We start from the raw sequence: 24,385 nt of genomic DNA, 5'->3' as shown, positions 1-24,385 counted from the left end.
TGAGATGCAACAAGTATCTGCACGGTAAAAGACATGCCGGTTATATGAGGCCTGGATCTTACCAACTAGACATTTCCACAGCCTCAGTATTAGAAATAAATCCGTCACTGCGACGACAAGTTTTACACTATATCGAAGAGAAAGTACACACAAGAGTCCAGACCTTGATAGACGCATCCAGACTACCCACGTGTACATGCAACACAGAGCCAGCTCCATTCACATACCCGCTCACCCACTCTTCTTCTTCTTCTTCTTCTTCTTCTTCTTCTTCACTAAAACTCGCATAGTGTCCTAAAAAAAAGAAAATACAAATGCCTTTCTTTGCTCGGTGCCCTTGAGAGCCTACACACACGTACACGCATATCGCCTTGCTGCATAATAGCTGGTCACGTTGGAAAGCGAGGACTAAGAGGATTTGGGGAGGGGGGGAAAACAACCACGTTTGTAGTCATGAGATCACTTTTGGGGAGGGCTTTTCTTTATGGTGATAGGTGGTTATGTGTGTGTGTGATTTTAGACGGGTGGTAATGGGACAAGTAGAGACGGGGTAAAGAAGGGTGCGTAGGCATGGATGGAAGTGTGTTTGTTACAATATTTGCATAGTTGGGGACTGGGTAGAATAAGAAAATGAGGATAGTCAGGCTGAGTGGGGAGTGAGAAGTGATACATTACTTGTGGCTATGGGGAAGGGCATGCTAGGGAAAATAGGAAGGGCGGAGTGGAGAGCGGAAGTTGTCCCTGCACGGTCTAGATGTTTCTGGTTGTGCTCAGTGTCATGAGCTTCCCTTTACACTGTGCGACAATGGTGTGCTGTTCTCTGCCGGGGTGGGAATATGTGTGTATGTGTGGCGGAAGCACAGCCTAGGGATTTCGGACGGAGGGAAGCCTGAGGCAGCATGACAAATAGTGGTTTGTGAGAAATGAGAGGATGATGACACATATGGGCAGCGATAGCGTAGATAAGTGAGAATTGGGCAAAAGATAAGAAAAAGAGAGGTGTGTATCGGTGCACGCTGCGCGGGCAGATACATGGGATATTTGGAATACACAATATATGGTTGGGGATCTCAGTGGCATGGTGAAGAAGAGGAAAAGGGAAGGGGGAGAATAGTGAGGCATACTAACTTTTGCCCCATTTTGCTTCCAGGCCTGTCTAGGCCCTTTCTTTCCACTTTGTCCAACCCGGCTCTTGTGTTGCAAAAGACTCGCACCGTGACACCTGTCAGAGCTGTCAGGAACATGCCAATCCTTTCTTATTGGTACGTTGTTTAGCCAGAACCATCTACTGTACTACGTTGTCCTCTTTTTGCGCATCTGATCCAGAACGAATCCTTGGAGGGGGGCCAGGATCCGCCGTCCGGATTGCCAAACGCACTGTATGCATGCAAGTTCCCTATTTATGCGTACCTTTTTTTTTCATACTATCCAATTATTCGTGGTAGATGTGTTCTAGTCGATGGAAGTTCTCGCTCTGTGTCAAATCATGGGAGGCTGTCTTGTACACTACAAAGGCTTCCCAGGTCGATGGAGTCTTGTTCGGGCACTACTTTAGCCTTGTATAGTAGATGGGAATCGCTAGGCAGGCCATCCGCGTATCCGTTAGCCCAGGAAATGAACATGGTGGATTATTGTAGTGCCGATGACGGATATCTATCGTAAGTAGTACTTGTACGAAGAGGGGCGGGGTCAGACCTCATCGTCTCACTTGATTCATCCCTCACTTTTTCCATCATTGAGCGGATGCACTCGCATCCGTGACGTAGTAGGATACCACAGAGATTCTAGATGGCTACCTTCATTAACGGATATACGGGCATGATCAGACGAACCCCTGCTCTGCAGATAATATTGTAGTTCGTCCCACCCTGCAGAAAAACGCCACAAAGCTTGAGTTCATCATCACAGTTGTCCGGCAGAGCCTGCCCGAGGAGACGGGAGGCTCGCCCTCGATTATGGCACATATCCCGGTGCCCCCACGGAATGTGATGTGTTCAAGAGTCTGGTTCTTTGTGACGCCTGTGAGCAGTCGTTCCTGGCGTGACAGCGGGACTAGGTTTCTCCATGTGGCAAGCCGGAGGCGATGACCCAGGTACACTCTTGAGCATTACTCAGTGTAAATACAAGCTGGCCGTACCCACAAGTCAAGGAAAGAACAATCAAGAAAAGGGTCGTGCAGGCGTGATTCAGTGGGGCAGTGTGTTGATTGCGTTCAAAGCATGTGTCTCGCTACGCTGCGCGGAGCTTGTCTCAACGGGCCACCCGACGGGCACGAGGGATGGAGATTTTGACAACGTCGTCGCACGATATGCTGTAGCAGCGATGTTGGCGCGCCGTTTGAGCTCGGGTGCAAAGCCGAACATGTTGTAACATAAGCTTGAGATGCTGTGAGCAAACCCTTTACGCGTACATACTGCCCCGCTGTGCCACGCCCCTACAGGCATCCCACGCAATAAATTCGCAGTTGATCGAAGCATCCTAAATAACCAAAGCAGTTTTGCAGTCTTATAGACTTTTCAAGAGGCCATGGTGTTTGCGCGTTGTGTGCCAGATAAAGTTCTTCCTTCCAGTGCTCCGAAAAGTAGACAAAGATAGACAGGCATCGGAGGTTGTTGTGTCAACGAAGAGCTTGTATACATATGTATGTACTTAGTCATTTTCGGAAATGTTAAGCGACTCTTTTCAGTATACGTACCTACGCTGGATCTTTGAATGGCTTCAAAGAATTTCTTCGGTCTAGATTCATTGGTGCCAATTACTCGCAGACTTCAGTCAACCTAAAAAACCTCCGTTGCATGGCGACGCTAATCTTGCAGTCAAGAAGATACACATTCTCACATCGACAGTGTTGGAGACACCCAATAGTGAGAACTGTGACCTCTTGCATGATACTGGTGTGTATCCAAGCACGGAGAGTTTAGTGCGTTATGAAAAGTAAGCTATATTGCCCTCGACAACTCCAGTCATGTGAATCCACCTTAAGAGGTAGGGGTGATAAGACAGCTCCACGAACCGCGCGTATACGTGGGAGGAAGCCCATAGACTTGGCAATGATCCGCCTCGGAGACACTGGCACATATCGTCAGCTGTTCCGGATTCGGGCTGGCAAGCTATTCGCCCTGTGTTTGTCTAAGACACTGCTTCATTTACCGCTCAACCCATATCTCAGGAAACGCTATCTTGAGTCTGGTCCAATGGGTGTAAAATTTGCAAGGATAAAGTGCTCGGTCACGAATTTGTCTTGCTCTTTCTCGGTTCAGATGGCAGTATTGGACTCGAGTTCGATAAGCGTTGAGAATTGCCGCCGGCCAATCGTCCTGCCTTTGGCTATGTTCGTCCCTCAGCTCACAGCCCGTACTCGCATCACAGCGGCAACACCCGGGATGCCCCAGGTTACTTGGATTTTCTGTCATCCCACATTGACGGCTTCTGTGTAACCAACGGAAATGGAGAAATTCTGCTGTCTGCATGGCTATCGATTGTGCGTGTGCATATCCTGCGTAGTCTGACACTGTGCGAATGGCCTAGTGTTTCTAATGGCATCATGTTAGCAGCCAATAACATCGGCACTTCAAAGAGCCCTGTGTATGATTTCACGAAGGCGTTGTGCTTTGACCGGAAGGCAGAGTGAGTTGTTCGAATCTCCCACCGCCGGGGGCGCGCAGTGACAGCAGGCTCGGCGGTATGTATCCATGGCACTTCACATGAAGGTACCACTCCTGAAGAACTTGGAGAAAAGATGATCCTAGAAGAACTTTTGGATGTGCTTGGTCAATCAGTTGTTACGGCTTGCCACAGGCAAAGCTGCAGCTTGGCCTTTGTCTTCTTTGAGCGGTCTGTACTGAGACATCATCACCGCTCTTCTCTTTGAATTAGCACTCCATCAGTCCAACTGCATCCTCAAGTAATTGAGACAAGACGCTTTGTTGGTCGATGTCCGGTGAGGCACAGGTCAAGTGAAAGTTGGAATCTAAAAACTTTGCTTCGCGAGTAAGTGAAAAGGCTTGCATCAAAATGCGCCATGTCTCAGTATGAGGAAAGACACATTTCCAGACCGGGAAGTATGCCCTGACTCCCTTAGTGGAGATGTATGGTCGATGCGGCAAGCGAGCTCTTTTCTGGGTCATACATCTCGAGTATCCTTAACGGAAGCAAGGCTGATATCACAGACCGATAAAAGATGAACCAATCGATTGCTTCGCTGAATTCAGAATTGTGTAGGCGTCCGAGATACACAAAAAAACGGGCCACGTTTGCAACAAAAGCCAAGAAAGTACGTGCATTTGTGTACCGCGGTAGGCTGCAGGTAAACGCATTACCGATTCGTTATTTCACGCCATTCCAACAAGGTGCATGACAGATGGGCTTGCTCTTCTGAGGTAGCCATAGCCCGGGTAATGGAGGGCTAGTACTATTCTGAAGTGCGGTGGTGTTACCCATGCGTAGGAGAGACACTTGCAGCGTTGCGCGATCGTAGGTAGCCTTCTAGGGTTTCGCCTTCCACTGCCAGCATGACAAATCATTTTCTCTCCAATTGCATCTTGTGTTGACGGAAACCATGTACAGTTAACTGTGACTCTCAGAAAACGTACTGTTTCTCACTTAGCGTTGTGGTGGACTGGCGATTCGCGTTATTGTCATGGGCGTCCACGTTCCCCAGCCTATTGGAAATGTTTTTGATTGACATTGGCTGTTAGGCCAAGGGCATTAAACAAAGAGGCCGGACCGTATGTCCCTGCTAGGATGCAGGGTTCAGCACGGGAAGTGTGTTTGATGTCTTGTGACACCATTCCCTCGATTCATCTTGCACCATCGCAATGCCCAAAGCCCAGCACTTGTTGTGGGTAACGGTCGTTTGGTCCGACTGTGGGCCCGCCGTCTTGCAGCCTGTCAAGCCATGCAGTGTGCGTCCTGGAACCCAGGCACTCCCACCCACACACCGGACGTCGTCTGCACTGCGCTTAGGCAAGCTTTGGCGACGCAATTCGCTGGGGTGAACAGCTAGTGGGCCGAAGTGAAGGTGGATGTTGATCCGTTAAAAGGAACCAGTGATAGCACAAGTATATGTCGCTGCATTTGTTGTGCATTGGCTGTCTCCTGGAAAGTCACTCCCGAACGATCCTTTACGACACTCGAATTTGCCAGGAATTACTTTGCCCTACGAGCACGTCATTGAAACTGTACCCTTATCACATTCCGGTAAAGAAGGCCCATCCATAGCTGGCTCTCTTCGGTATCAACTGACCTGGCATGTCAAAGTCACCGGCTAGCTTGTATTGCTGCGATAACCCAGCGAACTTATCTGTTGGACACCACGCGAGGTCCAGCTAATCGCCACGGGACCGTACTGTTTGTTGAGCGAAGCCACCTGAATATCAGAGCTAGACCGACACGACCTGCACGCCTCTCTACCCACTTCCAGTCGGCGTTGACTGACTCAACTCACGAACGCAACAGGTGCGTCGCAACAGCCATCAGTCCCATTCTTTCGCGATGCTGACGATACCCAGGTCGATTACCAACGTGGATATATATTCCAACACGTCCTCGCCGGTAACAGGTATAAGGCGATCATCTAGTCCTCGTGAGCGTTTCGCAAACGCCTGGACACCAGTCTCTTCTTCTCGTTACCGCCGCCACCAAACTTCTCTTTACCCAAAGTCAATCTTTGTTCCACAGCAGCCCGGTTTTCCTATCAACTTGATTTTCGCTCTCTTATCTGTCAGGTACACTGGTACCCGGTCGTGAGCTTCCACGTCTTTGCTTTCGCCATTTCCAGGTGATCGCAAGCCCTCCGGAATGAACATACAGGACTTGCTGAACCCTTCTTGCGGTGATCGCCATGACCATCGCCACCCAGAGTCTCCGACACCATCGTCACACCCGGTAGCGACACTGCCAGCGCTTAGGCGACAAAAGATACCAAAGGATGCTCCAATATTTTCAGAAGGCAACAGAACCGTGGGAATAGTCAACTTCGCCCCTCACGAAGCGGGAAACGACGAAGAATTCCTTGCACAACACCGTAGATTCCAGATCTACCCGTTAGGTGAGATCTCAAGGAAGGGAGTTCGACACATCCCATATAACAGCGATAAGAAAGACTTTCTTGAGAAGACTGGACGCGATGCATTCGAAAGTAAGGTCAGCCTTTTGAGGTTGATAGTAGATGCTGACTTGCGTATAGTGTTCCAGTACACATACAAGCTCCCTGGTGAAGATAAGCCGTATGTCGTCGTCTGGGACTACAACGTCGGCCTCGTCCGTATGACGCCTTTCTTCAAGTCGTGCAAATACTCAAAGGTAAGTACTTGGTTCTACAACATTCGAGTAGGATACTAAGTTTTGCAGACGATACCCGCAAAGGCATTGAGAGAGAATCCCGGGCTCAAGGATATCAGCTATAGTATAACTGGGGGTGCTCTGGTGTGTCAAGGTCAGTCAAGTCAATCCCAGACTGTCCAGACACTCTACTAACATTTTGTAGGATATTGGATACCGTACCAGGCTGCCAGAGCTATAGCTGCAACCTTCTGTTATGACATTCGATGGGCGCTTACTCCTGTCTTCGGTAACGATTTTCCTTCGATTTGCCTGACGCCAGATGATCCCTGTTTCGCAAAGTTTGTCATTGACCCAGCCATCGTACGGTACTGTAGTGAGGAGACCACAAAATTCAGAGAACTTGGATCTGCGTATGAAGTCCATAGGCCGGTCGCCCCGACACAAGTGGAGGCACCAACGTCGCGCTCTGAACAGCCACCGCTCAGCGCCCGAGTTGTCAGGCAACGGCGCGCGCGGCCCGCAGATATAGAGAGCGGATATGGAACCGATACAGAGCGGAACGACAGGTATCTCTTTTCTCCTGAGGTATCTCCACGCACTCGCTTCACGCCCATCAACCGGCCACGCTCGCCGTACTCTCCCCGCACAGCAGAGTCTTCGTTTGTGAGCTCACCAGTCAGCATGCGTGCGCCTCCAGGATTGCATACACCGACATCGACTCCATATGAGTACTCTGGCGAGGTCTTTCGGGCAAAGCGGTCGCATTCCAAGGTGGCTTGTTGCGAGCATCCTGCCGATGAAGCTGTCGCTCGCCCTCCAACAGCCGCCACAGTCGACAGTGCACACGGATGCGAGATGTGCGTTGGTGATGATAACCACAGCCACTTCGATATGGACGCGGCAGAGATGTTGCTTTCGCTGCGTACAGCGGACAACAGGATGCCACCATCAAAGCGTACGCGTCGGAGCTCGTGATGTTCGAAACAGTGTATGCCAACTTCCTGCTTTGAGGACGGTGATGACTAAAGCACGGCGGTTAATGTCTTCCCTTTCCGTCTGCTCATGACGTTTGCTAGCCTTTCCAGCGTTTCTTGTCGGCACACTCGTTGAGCAACTGCATTTAGTTCAGTTCGTGCATTTCGGTATTAAGAGGGCGCGCCATCGGCGCCTAGGTACGGTCATATGTTATGTCTTCATGTTTATGCGGTCATATACAGTGAATAGAAAAGTGCATTTGCAATCCAATGTCTAGTAGATCAGACAAACAACATGCTCGAGAACATAGATGGTGAGATGGATAGATGAATTTGGTCTCTAAGAACATTTCATTTGTAATCATTGCAATGCCGTTGTATGACTGACCAAAACCTCATGGCGTAAGTTCACTTCGATGCTGCCCGGTTCTTCTCTTTCATCTTTTCCAGTCTCTTGAGGGTGGACGAGATGATTGTGTCCTCAGAAAAGACATATGTGACACTCTCTTGTTTTATCACTGCTGCAGCCCACTTGGAAAAGTTGGGAAGTGCATCCAAGTCCGCTGCAATGGACTTGGGGAGTACACCGTGTCTTGAGAATGCATATATCCGGATAATGAAAGGCGCCGTTAGTGCCTACGAGATCATTAGTGATGCTGCTACTAGCATGAGTCCTGATCATACCTCTGCCAGTGTGAGCTTCTCACTACCGCCGAAGAATGGCTTTGCATCTTTCAGAAGAGGCTCCAGTTCTTTGCTCACGGTTCCAATAAATTCCTGGCTCAGCTTTGCCTTTTCCTCTTCAGAATCTTGCATCAAGATCTTGAACCAATGGCTGCCAGCCTTGGTAGTCCAGGTATCGACAAAAAAATTGATTTTAGCACGGGTCAAGGCAGCTTCTGGGGATCCTGTTGCAGGGAAGAGATGCGAGGGATAGGCGTCAGCCAGGAATGTTGAAACGATGGCTGACTCAGTAACGATCTCTCCATTGAAGTTGATGGCAGGAACAAGACCTCTCTGCATATGGGTCAACTACACATCGACCTACAAAGCCCAGACATGGACTTACAGGATTGATTTCCAGATACCAAGGCTCTCTCGGAGTATCCAAATCGATTATAACTTCCTCATACGGCAAGCCCAGTTCTTTTAGAACAATGTGAGCTCGGTGAGCATAAGGGCAGCCATGATTTGTGTAGAGCGTGATTTTGGGAGCATTGCCATTAACGTGCGCCATTATGATAGAGTTATCAGGATAGTGTGAACGCGGTTGCAGGGATTGTAGGGTAGTGATGTGAAAAATAACTATTTGAAAACACTTGTGATACTTGACTTCGATAAGTTTGCAACATCTACTAAATAGCCGCGACCATCAACAAGATATACGTACCCGGAGCTCCCGAAGCTCGGTATGCTGCTTATTAATCAGGTCATATATGGATTGCATCAACATGCAGCAGGATTGTGCGGTGCGGGGCATGTCCGATTTGAGTGGAGCGCCATCGGGTGCCGATTTCTAAGCTCTTTCGTGTTGCCCCGACGTCCTTGTGCTTCAGCACTAATGTGACAACAAAAGCGCCCAATATCCCGCAGTTCGTGCTTTGGCATGTCCAGTCTAAGCATGAGCGGTAAAAAGGGGTATCCAGAACCCTGCAAATAGACTTGGTGGTGAGACATATTGTCTCCATCCGACAGAGGGGCGCAGCCCTTCGTAGTACACCGGTCGAGATCTCTCGTTCCAAAGGAGAGGAGCTGATAGGCATCGCCACAATGTATCGGGTAGACGCATGCCCTTGTCTGACCACAAGTGCCCGTATTCAACCATAACTCAGGATAATCGTCCATCTACAGCATTTCAACATGGTCGTCGCTTTGCATTGGCTTAACAGATAACACCGTCACCTTCGACTTTCCACTCCATCGCATTGATGTCTGTCTGCTTCTTCTTCGCTCTGCGCTTCTCGTTGCGCAACCGCCTCTTCTCTTCGGCGTCCTTTTCCATCTGTTCCCTATTCATCGCCAGCCTGGTGTCCAAATCTGTGACATCAAGAACCTTTGCCTCGTCCTGTTTTCGCTTGAGATATCGTAGTCGGTCTCGAACTTCTTGGAGAGTTGCGCGGCGTACTTCGCCGGACTGGCCGGTAGCGATCAAATGTTGCTTGCTGTTGAGATGCTCGACGTACTGAATGTTGTCCCTGGAGGGTTGTTAGCGAAAGCAAGTCAGCCCTCGCTGTAAAAGGGAGACGCACTTGAATGTCAGGTCGCAGGCTCCGCAATATGCACCAGCACCACGTCCTCTCTTGCCAACTGCAGCAGCAGCTGATGTGAGGGTTTGCTTTCCGATCATTTTGCTCCAATCTATACGTTCTGCTCTCGCTTCCGTCTGCTTCAGATCCTCAGGCGTGGACGCTCTCCGTCTATACGACTTGCCAGCCATCTTTGCTTCATATCGCTCCTTCCCCTCCTCACGCTCTTTTGCCTCTCTCTCCTTGGCCTTTTTTGCCATCTCGTCGCGGTCCCATGTTTTCCTGAAATCCGTATCACCGCCCCCCGTCGTTCCGTATGCGCCTGCTTTGCCGCTCATGACGGGCAGTGGTAGAGAGACACGTCCTTTACTCTATTGATGATGGAAAATTCGGTGAATCACTAAGTTCCGGTCGAGCCCCCGTCGTATCTGGATGGCGCGTAGGTGTTTTCACAGGTGAAAGTAAGTCGAGTATTGGTGTGTAGTTACAGGCGCGTAGTTTTCGAAAGTCAAGCTCGCGACTTTCTGGTCCGTGACGCACGGACTTTACTACTAAGCTTTGGGCAGGTATGCATCATCGCCATCACCACGTATTACAATCGATAATACATATGTATAGAAAAGACAAAATCCATGTACATTGATTGATATTTCAAGATATTTCATCTCGTTCTAGCTCTGAATATTTACTACGTGTCATCATGATCACGATTGAATAGAAGGAAAATTGGAAAAAAAGGTACTCCTCGCTATGCTCCGATTTCCTGTTAGTGTCTTAGTAGTAGACACATCTAGCCATAAGCCAATTTCATGCCACCATATGATAGCGAAGCGAAACTTATGGACACGCATGACATTTCTGTCACATGCTTTCCATGATTGCTGAATACTGAAAGTGTGCCTGTGAGACGATCGCAACCCTAGTACGGGTATGGACCAGCTCCACGAGGAAATCCTACGTGTTGGCCTGGTGCTGGCGGCGGTGGCGGTACGGGTACTGGAGGCGGTCCGCGGGCTACTCTGCCGACTGCCATGTGTCCATGAGACACTGAGCTATCTCTGTCCTGTCGTCTTTTTTTCTTCTTCTCTTTGACACCATAGCCTATGTCAGTGTAACCTGCAGCGGCAAAAGGCGGTTCAACGACCTCTCGGGAATGATCATCCGGCAGCCTGAGGTCAACAAGGCTGTAGAAGTAATCCAAGACTTCCGGGTAGCGAAGAACCGATGCTCGCCAATCGGCGTCGATGCCACGCTTGAGCTCAGCATGAGCTTCTGCGATTTGTGTCTGAAGCGTCGCCACGTACATGGGGTGTATTGGCGGATGACCGGAATATCGCATGTAGACTTCGTAGTGTGGGAGCGAGGCAAGGTATGCTGAATGGGCTTGCTTGCGAGTTGACGTCAACCGCTCAAAAGCATTCAAGATATGCTGACGCGCGTGGTTAATCACCCAGTCTCTACAGCTCAAGTCAGCATTCGTTTTGGGAGGATGATAGAATGCGTAGTACCTTATTTCAGCCAGCCTCTCATCCATGGCACGCTGCTCGGCCTGCTTGACGGCAATTTGCAGGCGCTCCGACTCGCAGGAGCATTCGGGATAGGGCGGCGCATTGCAGATGGCACAGTTGGGAGCTGCATCCATGTCATACGGGGGAAGTGGGTGAGCCAGCGTTGATCATTGTCGGTCCAGAGTGGGCCGAACACAATTCCAGGGTGGTTTTAGTGATTGATGGGGATTCACGGGATGAGGATTTGATCTGGAGTGAGGTCGGTTTTAAGACAGTCTGGAAGCGGACAGGCGCTAGGGTAGTCAGGCACAGGGCGGTGACGACGGACAAGTAACATGTTACATGACGATCTTTGTGGAGGCCATCGGCGTGATCTGGCTAGTTTCGTACGGCTTATGGAGTGACGGATGGATTGGGCAGACTTGGGATGCGTTATGAGTTGGCAGAATCGCTAGGATCGGCTCAACCAGTATTAGCTCCGGGGGGTGCCAAGACTAATTGCTTCTAGATAGTAGTGTAGTGTAGCATCGATCGAAGGCCACGGATATGGTGATGTTGAACTTGGCCGTCTAATGGTAGCGGAGAGCCGTGTCGGATGGGGGTGTGGGATGTTGTAGTTGTTGATGCCCTCGACCAACCTACCCCGCCTTTGCCCTTGACCCTCGACCTTGCCCGGACCCCACCACCGTGGTATTAATGTCCGACCGAGTAAGACGACAGGGATGTGGCCTTCTCAGTCTTCTTGTCCTACAGTACACAGACCCTTCTGACTGTTGGAATGCTCCCACACAACAGAACAGCCCAATGATGTCAGGATCCACGAAAAAAGAAACAATCCAGACTCTAGATGCACATGCACACGCACACGCACACGCACACCCAAACGTTGGCTCCAAGCAGCTGCGCAACACATATGTGCTGTCGACACGGCCGTCTCCTAGCCTTGCGATGGTGTCGACCGATGTGAGTGGCATGTGACATGTGACCCTCGAGCTTTTGTTCACTTGTCCCGTCCGCGGATTGTTGTTCTTGGCCGAGCGCCCTATATCCCAAGGCCCATCTGCAAGCGTTTTCCTTTGGGCTCTCTTGTGGAGAGAGCCCTACCACTAGGTGTGCGTGTAGTATCTAGTACTATGTCCTCGGTAGTAGTGTTGGCTTGAGATACGTAAAGAAGGTCTCTTGCACGTGACAGAGAGCCACGCACTGACACCGCTCTTTGTTCGCTGTTCCAACCACGCTCGCATTCGCCGCACTCGCCGCACTCGTCGCAAATCAGAAGCCGACCTCTCCGATGGACGGCGTCAACCTGACGCAACTGACCGTTCGATGTGAGGCTTGCAGGCGTGCTGGCCTGTCTCCTTATATACTGCCACTATCACTGGCGGATGCGCATCATCATGCCGTCCACAACGCATATCCGGTAGTTTCCCCATTTGCATTGTGAGTCTGGCTGGTCCCGAACCGCCTATCGTCGTCTAGATCCATCTCTTCCAATCGCCGACCGCCGCTGGCGTAGTGGACCAAGCCCACTGTGGTTTTGCAGCACACGAGGGCTGAAGTGGAGTTTGTCAGCTCACCTCGTTGAGGTTCAATAGCCTGCTATGCTTCGGATACTCCGAGTCGTGATTTTGGATAGTCGCAACGTCTTTGAGTCAAACAAGCGTCCCATAACACCCATGTGTCGGGAACAACAAGCCCCAGAGAGGGCCCCTCGGACTAGCAACGCCTTTTATCGCATTGCCAAAAAAACGTTCTTTTGTAGAACTGGGACGTACAAAGTGACGTATGCAAAGCCAAGTGACTGCCTGGTGCTGCTTGTACGCATGACTCAGCAGTATTATCGTGGTGTTTTCTGGCTAATAATCCGGGTGATCCTGCGCGCCGCACAGACTGCGCCCTTCGAACTCGACATCCTACCGCATTAGGCTTAGTGCATGTAGAAAGAGTCTCCTCCCCCGTCTTCGGCATGGCCCCAGAATGAGTCCAAGCCGCGGTCCTACTTAGCATCCATCATCCCGCAAAACGACAACTCACGCCTTATTGTCGAATTCGTCCAGAGGGCGTGCATTTGTTCTTTGATTCATCGCAGGCCATTGGACAACGGCCAAGATAACCCACTGCTTGATTGCAAATCTAGGCCCGCCATCATGGCTACCCACGATGCAGCCTTCGATATGGCAGACTTTGTCGATTTCGGCGACACAAGCATACCCGGCGTATCACAAGGGACAGACCTCAACATAACGGAGCCAGTATTAGACCAAAGGTGCGTGGTATACCCATTATCCCTTAGTCACTCACCCCGGCTCGACATCCATGTAAATGCGAACTTGCGTTCAAGAGGTCCATCATCTACGATCAACTTTCTTTTTCTTTAGGCTCTAATATCAACCAGTCCCCTACTAGGGCATGATGCCTCCAGAGGGCTCGTGCAATCCGCCGATGCTCAAAGTACCGACATCGACTTCAACACTGACTTTAGTACTTGGCTGCCAACATACCAAAAGTCCGTCCAGCCGTGTGAATACTGCAGATCAATGTCCCTCGAATGTTTCATCTACAACGTCGACGGTACCAAGCAGCTAGGTTGCTCTCCATGCAACGCCCTGTTCCGGCCATGCAGCTTCAGCAATCCGGAAAGGATGCCAGCAATGAAGCAGAGAACGGCACTCGACACGTTAGATGTCGTGGCTGAAAACGACACGCGATGCTTCGGTGGACTCACCGGAAGGAAGCAGATGCGATCGTTGGGTCATGTTGGTCCCATAACGGATGACAACAACGGAGAGCAGTGCCCCAAGAGTGCTGCTGTATCAGCACGCTTCCCCAGAGCTGCTGTCAGCATCCTGAAAAATTGGATGCTGATGCACATCGATCATCCCTATCCAACAGAAGAAGACAAGGAGATGTTGAAACAGCAAACTGGCTTGTCCATGGGCCAGATCTCCAACTGGATGGCCAATACGCGGCGAAGGCAGAAGGCACGACCCAAGCGAAGTGCATCGCCGAGCATCCGACCATCAACAAAGGTCATCAACATTCCCGCGGGTAAAACCTGGGAAAGCATGGGTACGTACACCGAATCTGAGTTTAGTCGATCGCACAAGACTGTGGCGCCCAAGACTGACGGAAGATTCATCGTCTTTCGTGCGGATCAAGGGCGCACAAACTCAGATACTGGCACCTCATCTCAGATGCCAGTGTTACAGCAACAGGAATGTTTCGGTTAACTCTCGACAGGTCCGTTCGAACGATGGAAGCACTCTCCTCCTGAAAACGAACCTGCACCTCTCAACGCCATTGCTCACGCTGTTGAGACGTTTGATCCCCCGCAGTCCGCCAGCCAGAGCAGCAGCTACCGCAAAGATGCTTCTAATGACAGCACTGGGAGCTTCTCGGTGTTCAAAGCCCCTTCCATCTCTTCGCTAGAGACTGGCCTCACCAAGATGTCCTCCGGTTCTCGGGGATCCCGGGACTCTGCCTACTCGTACGGATCCCGACACTCGCTCGGCTCTTTGAACAGTCTCAAGTCAAAAGAAAGGCGAAGGCGCCGACGAATTCCTACTCGAGTGTCAAAGCCTAGTGCCGATGAAGGACAAAGAATGTTTCAATGCACATTCTGCACTGATACTTTCAAATCCAAGTACGACTGGTATGTAATTCTCTACCACAGCTGCTGCAAATGTTTGATTGCACCGAATGGACAGGATGGTACTGACGTTTTGAAGGTCTCGCCACGAGAAGAGCCTTCACTTGTCTCTTGAAAAGTGGCTATGCGCACCCCTTGGCGAGATCGTTGCCGATAAGGTTACCGGAAAATCCAAATGTGTCTACTGCGATGAGTTGGATCCTAGCAAAGAACACCTGGCGACACACAACCACACTGCTTGTTTCGAAAAAGGCCCCGAGTCTAGAACCTTTTATCGGAAAGACCATCTTCGACAACACCTGCGACTTATGCATGGCTGCAAGATGACTGCCAGTATGGACACTTGGAAGTCCGAAGCACAATACATCAAATCCCGTTGTGGGTTTTGCGGCATGAGCTTTGACAAGTGGCAGGACCGTGTCGACCACCTTGCAAAGGAGTTTCGTAATGGAGCCAGTATGAAGAATTGGAAGGGCTGTCGTGGTCTAGATCCCCATGTAGCCATACACGTGACCAACGCGATGCCGCCATATCTCATTGCTAATGAGAGAAAGTCACCTTTCCCATTCTCGGCAAGCAACTCTTCAAGTCTGCAGGTACGTACGACTGTATTGAACACGCGAGGCCAATCCGAGGTTGGAAAGCACAATGGTATTCTGCAGAGTTCTCTGACTGACTGATAAACAGCAAATCAATCTGTCACTTGAGACGCGAGACTTGGAGTACCTGCTCCCCAACAACTATGACCTATCCATTGCCTACCAAGACGGCAAAGATGCTTCGTCGGTTGGGCCAATCATTCTGACCACACCCGAGGACTTCCCAGAGCCGGGACAAACGGATCATAATCCTAATGCAACATGCTGGGAGATTCTGACTCTACGACTTGGACGCTTTGCGAGACGGCATATTAAGGAGCATGGTGCTGGGTCTGTGACCGATGAGATGCTGCAAGTTGAATCGCGCCGTATTCTCTATGGTGATGACGATCCCTGGAATCAAACTTCTGCAGACAACCCCGAATGGCTCAATTTATTCAAGAAAGCACACGGCATCGACTCCAAAGCCCCAGTCAAAGGCATCACTACAGAGCACGATGTTTACGAGGATCTAGGCATCAACTCCGGCGCCACTGTTGACTCTAGCTTCGACGTGAATAACTTCACTTGCGCAAACCTGCCTGAGAACGATCCGCTGCGGGCACTCTCTTTCGAGTGTTCGCTTTCAGGCTCGTTGGGACATATCAAAGGACACGTGCGACAGCTCTCATCTGGCCGTCAAACACCGTACAGCGTACCGGGGCTGAGCAGGTCACCCACATCGCCCGCTTCCTTTGCGCCAGCAACAACTACAGCAGCATCCAACGATGACGCACTCATGGGTGTATACGCACCCATTTCAGAGCTTGCATGTCCCTCCAACGGCACCAAGGGACCTTGCTTTGGCGAGCACGGCGAACTAGGCTTCTCCATCACCAACCCCGGATCCCCTAAACGACGATACTGGATGGATGAAGCAACCACCCAAATCTCGCCATTGACTTCTCCTCTCGACCACCAACAGCAACCCATGTACGAGGGAACCGCTGCTCTCAGCAATCCTGGTGCCACCACAACCACTACCACCGCCGATGACTTCCAATTCCCCTCGTGGGACCAACTCCCAGAGCATCTGCAGAACCCAACTAGCAGCGCTGAATACAATCTTGCGGGCGTAAGCACGTCTACTACTGAAAATGTCATGGCGATGCCATGGGACGATACCATGGATTTTGCCATGGACATGGATACGGATATGGATTTGAATTTGATCTGAGTTTGGGTTTTTTGATGGGATGAGACGAGAGGGAAGAAAGTGTGGGATTTACTTGTTTTCTTGGTATTTGGGAAATCTACGAGGATCAGAAAACCGAGGGTCATTCATGATTACGTTCCTTCTTTTTTTTTTACCGTTGTGGGGTTTAATAGGGGGTTAATGTGAAGGCGTTGGATGGTATCTGTCTTTTTTCTTTTTTGCTTCTCGTTGATTGCTTCGTCATGATATATCATCCTTATACATTGTTTTCCCTTCATAAACACACACTCTCTCTGATGTGACAAGTAGAAATGACGAAGAAATTTTTTTTCTCTCTTTTCATAACTTTGACAATCACTTTATACCGGTTCGCCCGTAAATGGCAAAAAAAAACATGTAGTTAATCACCAAGGATGACAATGTCAGAATCCTGCATTTCAATTCTTGATATGTACGAATCATACCCTCTCATACTACCACCTCCACTTGGAAGTATTTCCACTTTTTATTTTTTATTATCGTTCAGACTAAAAATCATAACTGATCCACACTAAGCTTCTGCACAATAATACCGGACGCAGCACCACCACCATTGCAAATAACCGCCGCACCGTACTGGCCATCCTTGAGCTGATGCAGCAGGGTAACCAATATCCTGCTTCCAGAGCTACCAAGTGCGTGACCAAGCGCAATAGCACCACCGCGGGGATTAACATTTTCAGTACCGAGACCGAGGATCTTTGCGTTTGCCTTGATGACGGCGGCGAAAGCCTCGTTGAATTCCCAGATGGCAATGTCGGACTTTGACAGGCCGGATTGGGCGAGGAGTTTGTCGACGCAGGCGGCGGGGGCGACGGGGAAGTCGATGGGGTCTAAGTTTTGGAGTTGTTAGTAATGTGCTTTTGTTGTGAAGATAGACAGAACGTACCCAGAGCAGCGTCAGCGTAGGTGACGATCTTGGCTAGTACACGGCTGTCCTTGCCGTACTTTTGTGCAATGTCTTTGCTGCCGAGGACCAGGGCTGATGCGCCGTCGCTGAGGGGCGAGCTGTTGGCCGCTGTGACGGATCCGTTTGGTCCCTTTTCGAAAGCCGGCTTCAGCGTTGCAACCTTGTCTAGCTTGAGCTTGTTGTATTGTTCATCCTCTGAGACGACGGTCTCGCCCTTCCTTGTCTTGACGGTAACTGGTACAATCTCATCCTTGAAGAGACCATCCTTGTACGCCTGTTGCGCGCGCTTGTATGTCTCAATAGCGTAGTCGTCCTGATCTTGCCTTGAGACCTCGTACTTCTTGGCCGTGTTCTCTGCGCAGTTGCCCATGTGGATCTGGTTGTAGACGTCCCATAGACCATCGGAGATGAGACCGTCCTCCAACTTCTGGTGTCCGAATGCTGGCTGCTGGCTTGCTCGGCTCAGGTAGTATGGGACTCTTGTCATGTTTTCCATTCCTCCCGCGACCTGGGCTTCCGCCTGTCCGAGCTCAATGGTAGAGGCGGCAATGCTGACAGCCTTGAGACCTGAGGCGCATACCTTGTTGATGGTGGTGGCTTCGATGTTTGTAGGAAGACCGGCAAAGATGGCTGCTTGTCGTGCGGGTGCCTGTCCAACGCCACCTCCAAGCACGTTGCCCATGTAAACAGCATCGATAGACGATACCGGGACCTTTGATTTCTCCAGGGCGGACTTGATGGCCGTGGCGCCTAGTTGCGGGGCCGAAACCGTTGTAAAGTTGCCATTGAACTAACAAACACTCAGCATACAGAATCAATTGATGCTTATCTTGTACTGACCACTGCGGTCGGTGTCCTGCTGGCACTCAGAATGTATGCATCCCGAATCTCTTTCCTTTGTGGCGTGGAGCTGCTGAACTGTCTTTGAATGCTAGCCAGTCGTTGTTGCGGCCGCGAAGCCATCTTGAAGGAATTGCGAAGGACAGCGGAAGACATGGTGACGGCGATTCCTGGAGAAGTTTGCAAGAGTTCAGAATGCGGAGAAAAGGACTCTAACGAGTCGATGCGTGGCTATCACATGGCAACGAGAGTTAGACTGATGTGACAAATGCGGGCGGAATGTGGAGGAATGACGCGCTACAGCGGCTAGGCCGAGGTTCGGCAGTGCACGGCACTACCCGGCTTAAGCTGTTCCGCTGAACCATTTTTTTTAATCATTTGACATCACTCTGGAGAAATGAAGATTGTTCAGTGATATTGGTCTAGAAATACAAGTGACATTGAATCATCTCTCTAATAGTCATAACTTCTGAAAATCTCATAACTCAAGCCAGTGCACCCATGGGGTCCCAGAGCTCTAGCATCTTTGGCTGCTGCTCCAATACCTTCCTGATCGACGAGCTAACCACACTCGGATCTACAACGGCCTGGTATACAAACTCGTCCATCCAAGAATCGCTCATAACAAAGTATCCCTTGTCGCCCACACGGTCACTCCACGAATTTTCTACCCTCCAGCGCACTGGCTTGCCGTCAACCACATGCACAGCAGTCAACACCATGGCGTGCGTCATTTGACTTTCTCCAGTCTGTAGACGCTCGGCCTTTGTCATACCGAGCCTGACATTGAAGCCGAGCTCGTAGTCGAATAGCTGGGTATCCATGATACCCTTGGTCGAATCAGAGTATTTGCCTACGTCGGAGCCAAAGAAAACAGGCATGCCGCGTTTCAGCATGACAATGCAAGCTTCTTTGATCGTCTTCATGTCGACGTTGACGTAGGTTACTGGTCGGCCGTTCCAGACATTACCCAGGCGCTTGACACTGAGCAGGCGGTTGTAGGGGTTTCGGGGGTCGTTGACCAAAGAAAAGAGGGTGTGCACATCAGTTCCAGACAATGCGCGGACTACCCTGTGATCGGAAAGTTCCTTGGCAAACTCAACTGGTCGGCTAACGACGGTGTTGAGTTTGCCATCCTTGTCATAGTACTCCCACGTGAAGGGCTTGGTGGCAGATGGTGGGGGACCGAGCATCAGCGTCAGGATGAGATGAATCTCACGGAGCATCTTTTCCTTTTCGCTAGCCAGGGTTGCTTTGACGGCTTCGGGAGACCAGTTGCTCGAGGCAATGGTACGCAGCCGGATTGCATCCTCGCGCAGCTTTGTGGTGATGAGGCGGTCCATGATGGAAGAGTTGGAGGCATTGAACGAGTCTGGGTAGATTGACTGGGGCACGAGACCGTACTTTTGTACAAGGTTTGCAACCATGTCCCATTGACCGCCATCGCCGACAGGGCTGGACATGAGGGCCTGTACTATGCGACTGTCGATATCCTCGTTCTTGGTCTCGAGTATGCTCTCGAGGAAGTAGTTTGCCTTTTCAATCTTGTCCCAGTAGAAGAGGTAGGCTTGTGACAGTTGGAACTCGGAGAGCTTGTACCGCTTCATGATGGCGATGCGGAAGACATTGGTGGATGCAAACAGCCAGCATCGTCCAGAAGAGGCTTGGTTGGTGACGGGAGAGCCCTCGAAGGGTATCTTGATGTTGAACTTGTGTGTATCTTCGATGGTGGCTGCGCGAGAGGAGAGGACGGCGTTGGCGGAGTTTGAGCTGAGGGCTGCCAGAGCGAGGCGGTTCTATCAGAAGGAGGTCAGCCGATGCAGGGAACAAGAAGAATGAGCGAGTGTGTGTGTAGTGTACCTTTGGGTCAGCCATGAGCTCCTTCTCCCACTCTTGAACGGACTTGATGGAGACATTTTGCTGGTACTTGACGACGGGTGTGTACTGGGGAGCTGGAGCACATGGTCAGCATGGAAAGAAGGAAGGTGTCGGGGGAAAGATATGGGATCAAGAACATACGGGCCTCTCCATCGCCTTGGACCACAACATACTCCTCCTTCTCCTTCAAGTACTGAGCATACTTATCATGGTTCATGTTGAGCGCGTGCAGACGTTCGAGGAGCTCGTCGTTGACTGCGGCTTCAGACTGCTTGGACTGGTCGGCACCCATAGCGGATACTGGCGCGGACGGTGTGGGGTCTACTAAATATCTATCAGAAGGCTACGGTGTCGGGAGGTGTTGCGTTAGTGTGGGAGAGGCGCTCCCGTCCGCGTCGCCGTGGGTGTGGTCGTGGCAAGCCATCATGGTGTCGGTATCTTATCGGGCTTATCGGGGGGCAGCGCGTGCAAGGGGCGCGTGGCAGGTCGACCGTATCAGATGGTCTGAGTGGAACGCGAAGCCTTCCGTATTGGGCGTGGCCGCGTTGCGACATGGAGGTTGAGAGCACGTCGGCCGTCTAATCCTCGCCAGCACCACCACAGAGGGTGGTTGAGATGCAGTCTCTCGCTGCCATTAGCACGCCTCTTGGGGCGGGCCAAGCACATGCAGGGCAGCACGAGTCACCGCTCAATAGACGACGACTACTTTTACTCCCTGGCCCCCTGCCCCCATCCATGTCTGCCCTCATCTACAAATCCCCGCCGATCGCGCTTGCCACCCCAACGCCATCGGCACGAGACCCTGAGCTCGGCAACGGCCAACGCCCTAGTTTCAGTTTCATCTTGCCCGTCAGTCCAACCGCCATTGCTTGACATGTCCATCTTGACTCTTGTCACTGGCCGGGCTCCTCCTCCACTCCACACCACATCACACATACACATACATTCAGGTACACACATATCCACACACCGCCCCATGGACCATGGCCGCGCATCGCTCGCACCCAACATGCGCGGCTCGTAATAGAGGAGATGAAGATAAGCAGGGCCGAACGCGTGTTTCATCACCGCGCGCAGTGCCTTCCCCTGGATTCAGGCCTGCTAATTCAGCCGCGGCGTGAAATTTGGCGACACTGGACCTTTGTGCGGTCAGCCTTGGTGCCGTTATATGTCTTCTCTTCTGCCTCATTCTGCAATTGACTGTGACCGCAACTAATACCCTCTTCAACCTCCCCATTCTGGATCCCCCGCCCTACGCAACATGGAGCAAGGACAAGGCCTCTGGAAGAAGCGCATCCTCGTGCCCTTCTGGATTGTGCGAATATGTCTCATGATATTCATCATCGCCATATTCGCCTACACCCTACGCACGCTGAAAGATCTCAAGGACTTTACTGAGCCAGGACCCGGGTACGCCTATGCAGTTGCTCATGCGCACGCTCGTAGACTAACAGCAAGCAGCACTGTCGTCCTCTTCATTCTCTTCATGGTCATTGTGCTGTTGATTGATGTGCTCGCCATCCTTCTCTTCCTTCGGGATAAGCTTAAGCCGGGCACCTTCCTAACCATGAACTGTTTCCAGACTGGCTTCTGGGCCGGAGTTCTGATTGTCGACTTTGTAGCAATTGGCCATGGCGCAAGCCCCGTCGGAATCGGCTTCAGCATCTTTGTCTTGTACGTCTGAACTGGTAATATAGCAATTCGCTGTGCTGACTCGTTGTAGCCTTACGTTCCTTGGTCTCCTCATCTACTCAATCATCGGCCACCGTCGCGCAAAAGCCGCAGCCCAGCGAGGCCACTATGCGCCCGCCCACAACCCAGCCATGCCTGCTACCGACTTGCACGGCACTCCCTACTTTGGCGCGCCCAATAACCATCAAAATACCGCATACCATTCGCAGACACACCCACCCGCAGATGCGCACGATCAATATGCTGCTGCTCCTCCATACCAGGCCGGTGCTGCAGGCGACTATTACCACCAGCAGCCCATGAAGCCTGCTCACATTGTTTGAGAGAGTCCTGCAAATCCATAACGACCAAGTTGTTTCGGCGAATCGGCGCAATTACATATAAATAGGGCGGTGTAGTCTATGCCGAGATGCCAGTTGCTTGTGCGAGGAGGTAACGCGAGCGAATCACGATGACTGGAAATCCACTATCTCTATATACTGTCTGGCCATGTCGTGCGATTCTTGACTGGTGCGACGAGACGATTCCGGCGGGCGATGGTGGCAGGGCAAACAAGCTCGTGGCTCGTGCGTGGCATGTCCTGGGTTTCTGAGACGCGTACAACTTACTCGCGTTTTTTTCTTCCGCCTACGCCACGGAGTGGTATGTGATATGCATTTTTGCGTGCTATAAGCCTGGGCTTGGGTATAAGGTACAAAGTTCAAGGGCCTTGGCTCCTTCTGCTTCGCCTCAAATTTTGTGGGGAGCGGCCCGTCAGATCCATGCGCAACCGGCGGGAGGTGATCAGATGTGGCAGGAGTAAAAGATCAGGCCTCGCGGAGGACGTAATGTATAGTTGAAAGAAAATCATTCCAATACCCGACGTGGTGGTACGAGTGAAGTAGAGCGTGAATAAAGTGTCGGTATCAACACACGTGCAAGTCGCCGGCGGGTGTAGTTACCGGTTCAAGTGACTGGCGCCGAGACGCTACGACTAGTCCAGAGGCAACGCTGCTTGGAAATGTTTCCAGCTCGGAGGTCAACACCCACTCACAGCACGAAAGCCGTTCTCTCCACCATGTCGCAGCCTTGTTCATTTATGCCCCGAGCAATCACACTGCTTCTCCAGGCACGTTGCCATGAGCCTGTGCCTGTCCTGGGCTGTGTTTCCAAGCCGTGTTTACTTTTAGTCCGCATGATGGCCTTGAGTCGTTAGTGGCTGATCATTGAATGCGACGTTATACCCCATGGGATAAACCGTGATAGGGATACTATATATCTGTAAGTAGTCCTCGAGCTACGGCTGTTTGCCTCCAGCACGCTCTTTTGTCTTGCCACTCTCCCGACCTCCTTGGCCCGGTGACGCTCGCTCTGCTCCACTCATTCGTTCTATCCACCAAGATGCGCTCGTTTTTCTTGCTCGCCGCCGCTACGGCGCCACTCGCCCAAGCAGTACGCATCGTCCAGTCCAACGACGACGGCTGGTCAGAAATTAACCTCCGCACCTTTTTCGATGTCTTGAACTCGGCAGGCCATCAGGTGGTGCTCTCCGGACCGGCTGAGAACCAGTCGGGTACAGGTGTGTAGCTGCAAATATATACACAACCATCAACCCATGTATACTGACCTTTCAAGGGTCGTCCGACAAGGCGCCGACAACTGTCGACAGCGATGGCTGCATCCACGCCTCTTGCCCAGGCGGGAGCCCCCCAACTGGCGCAAACGCAACAGATCCTCGCCTAAATTACGTCAACTCGTTTCCCGTCACATCCATCAAGCAGGGCATCGACGTTACCGCGCCTGCCCTGTGGAACGGGGCCAAACCTGAGCTTGCCCTAACCGGACCGAATGTCGGTAGCAATGTTGCTGTCCAACTTCCCTTCTCTGGAACCGTTGGAGCCGCCGTCTACGCAGTCAAGACGGCCCAGATCCCAGCAATCGCCTTCTCAGGCAAGAGTGGCGAGCCTACTGCATGGAACGCCCCCACGCCTCTCTACAGCAAAGTCTATGCCGACCTCGCTCTTAACGTAACCAGCACCATCATCAAAAGTGGCAAGCCGTACCTGCCCGCAAACACGTTCCTGAACGTCAACTTTCCCGAAGTTTCCGACTCCCGATGCAGCGACCCCAGCCAGTTCAAGTTCATCTTTACTCGCGTCAACACTGGCGTCTTTAGCTCCCGCGATGCAGAATGGTGCGGTAGCACGCGCCTGCCCTGGGAGGCTGATGTCATTCTGCTCAGGGGCAGGGACTGCTATGTTACCATCAGCCCTGGTGATGCAAACGACAAGTCGACCGTGAATGATGCTGCTGTCCAGACTCAGATTATCAACAAGCTCAAGCCTATCTTGTCATGCTTGCCTTGAGAGAATCGCTGGTGGCTGTGGGCTAATAGGAAGTGTACGCAACATTATGACATGTAATATTTTTGTGATAACGTGTTTCACCACCGAGCGCCGCACCCCACCGAGCGCCGCAGTTCCCCCACTAAAACAACGTCCCAACAATAACGCGTGATGTCTCAACAACTACAAACCCAGAGAGAGTATACTGAAGCTGACGTGCAAATAGCAGTCTCTGAGCTTTCTAGA

At 51.4% G+C, this 24,385-nt stretch overlaps 10 protein-coding genes across 10 annotated transcripts; 5 read left to right on the top strand and 5 right to left on the bottom strand.

The window, feature by feature from the left end:
- Nucleotides 1–2,064: 2,064 nt before the first annotated feature.
- COCCADRAFT_22865 (uncharacterized protein) lies at nucleotides 2,065–2,370 on the top strand (the record flags this gene model as incomplete). Its single annotated transcript, XM_007709951.1, has 1 exon — nucleotides 2,065–2,370. The coding sequence occupies one exon, from the start codon at nucleotides 2,065–2,067 to the stop codon at nucleotides 2,368–2,370; it is 306 nt and encodes a 101-aa protein (XP_007708141.1).
- A 3,429-nt stretch (nucleotides 2,371–5,799) lies between these two features.
- On the top strand, nucleotides 5,800–7,260 carry COCCADRAFT_85347 (uncharacterized protein; the record flags this gene model as incomplete). The annotated part of the gene is made up of 4 exons (XM_007709986.1): nucleotides 5,800–6,139; nucleotides 6,188–6,303; nucleotides 6,352–6,436; nucleotides 6,488–7,260. 4 exons carry the CDS (start codon nucleotides 5,800–5,802, stop codon nucleotides 7,258–7,260), a joined length of 1,314 nt encoding a protein of 437 aa, XP_007708176.1.
- A 407-nt stretch (nucleotides 7,261–7,667) lies between these two features.
- On the bottom strand, nucleotides 7,668–8,496 carry COCCADRAFT_33221 (uncharacterized protein; the record flags this gene model as incomplete). Its single annotated transcript, XM_007709965.1, has 3 exons — nucleotides 7,668–7,895; nucleotides 7,944–8,276; nucleotides 8,329–8,496. The coding sequence occupies 3 exons, from the start codon at nucleotides 8,494–8,496 to the stop codon at nucleotides 7,668–7,670; spliced, it is 729 nt and encodes a 242-aa protein (XP_007708155.1).
- A 645-nt stretch (nucleotides 8,497–9,141) lies between these two features.
- COCCADRAFT_33220 (uncharacterized protein) lies at nucleotides 9,142–9,843 on the bottom strand (the record flags this gene model as incomplete). The annotated part of the gene is made up of 2 exons (XM_007709964.1): nucleotides 9,142–9,454; nucleotides 9,509–9,843. The coding sequence occupies 2 exons, from the start codon at nucleotides 9,841–9,843 to the stop codon at nucleotides 9,142–9,144; spliced, it is 648 nt and encodes a 215-aa protein (XP_007708154.1).
- A 581-nt stretch (nucleotides 9,844–10,424) lies between these two features.
- On the bottom strand, nucleotides 10,425–11,147 carry COCCADRAFT_1553 (uncharacterized protein; the record flags this gene model as incomplete). The annotated part of the gene is made up of 2 exons (XM_007709935.1): nucleotides 10,425–10,962; nucleotides 11,014–11,147. 2 exons carry the CDS (start codon nucleotides 11,145–11,147, stop codon nucleotides 10,425–10,427), a joined length of 672 nt encoding a protein of 223 aa, XP_007708125.1.
- Nucleotides 11,148–13,160: 2,013 nt separating this feature from the next.
- On the top strand, nucleotides 13,161–16,450 carry COCCADRAFT_44321 (uncharacterized protein; the record flags this gene model as incomplete). Its single annotated transcript, XM_007709985.1, has 5 exons — nucleotides 13,161–13,279; nucleotides 13,409–14,082; nucleotides 14,254–14,665; nucleotides 14,742–15,258; nucleotides 15,350–16,450. Coding segments are annotated over 5 exons (2,823 nt in total), but the record flags the coding sequence as incomplete, so codon positions are not given.
- Nucleotides 16,451–16,990: 540 nt separating this feature from the next.
- Nucleotides 16,991–18,401, bottom strand: COCCADRAFT_22860 (uncharacterized protein; the record flags this gene model as incomplete). The annotated part of the gene is made up of 3 exons (XM_007709950.1): nucleotides 16,991–17,328; nucleotides 17,385–18,195; nucleotides 18,246–18,401. 3 exons carry the CDS (start codon nucleotides 18,399–18,401, stop codon nucleotides 16,991–16,993), a joined length of 1,305 nt encoding a protein of 434 aa, XP_007708140.1.
- Nucleotides 18,402–18,730: 329 nt separating this feature from the next.
- On the bottom strand, nucleotides 18,731–20,415 carry COCCADRAFT_1550 (uncharacterized protein; the record flags this gene model as incomplete). Its single annotated transcript, XM_007709934.1, has 3 exons — nucleotides 18,731–20,041; nucleotides 20,106–20,197; nucleotides 20,265–20,415. The coding sequence occupies 3 exons, from the start codon at nucleotides 20,413–20,415 to the stop codon at nucleotides 18,731–18,733; spliced, it is 1,554 nt and encodes a 517-aa protein (XP_007708124.1).
- Nucleotides 20,416–21,384: 969 nt separating this feature from the next.
- COCCADRAFT_85367 (uncharacterized protein) lies at nucleotides 21,385–22,138 on the top strand (the record flags this gene model as incomplete). The annotated part of the gene is made up of 3 exons (XM_007709984.1): nucleotides 21,385–21,533; nucleotides 21,585–21,797; nucleotides 21,847–22,138. The coding sequence occupies 3 exons, from the start codon at nucleotides 21,385–21,387 to the stop codon at nucleotides 22,136–22,138; spliced, it is 654 nt and encodes a 217-aa protein (XP_007708174.1).
- Nucleotides 22,139–23,195: 1,057 nt separating this feature from the next.
- COCCADRAFT_85291 (uncharacterized protein) lies at nucleotides 23,196–24,160 on the top strand (the record flags this gene model as incomplete). The annotated part of the gene is made up of 2 exons (XM_007709983.1): nucleotides 23,196–23,373; nucleotides 23,430–24,160. The coding sequence occupies 2 exons, from the start codon at nucleotides 23,196–23,198 to the stop codon at nucleotides 24,158–24,160; spliced, it is 909 nt and encodes a 302-aa protein (XP_007708173.1).
- Nucleotides 24,161–24,385: the final 225 nt, after the last annotated feature.

The sequence above is a fragment of the Bipolaris zeicola genome (genome assembly GCF_000523435.1).
Source record: "Bipolaris zeicola 26-R-13 unplaced genomic scaffold scaffold_13, whole genome shotgun sequence".
Lineage (NCBI taxonomy): Eukaryota > Fungi > Ascomycota > Dothideomycetes > Pleosporales > Pleosporaceae > Bipolaris > Bipolaris zeicola.
Note: the sequence above shows the minus strand (reverse complement) of the source record. Positions and strands in the feature narration are given on the sequence as shown.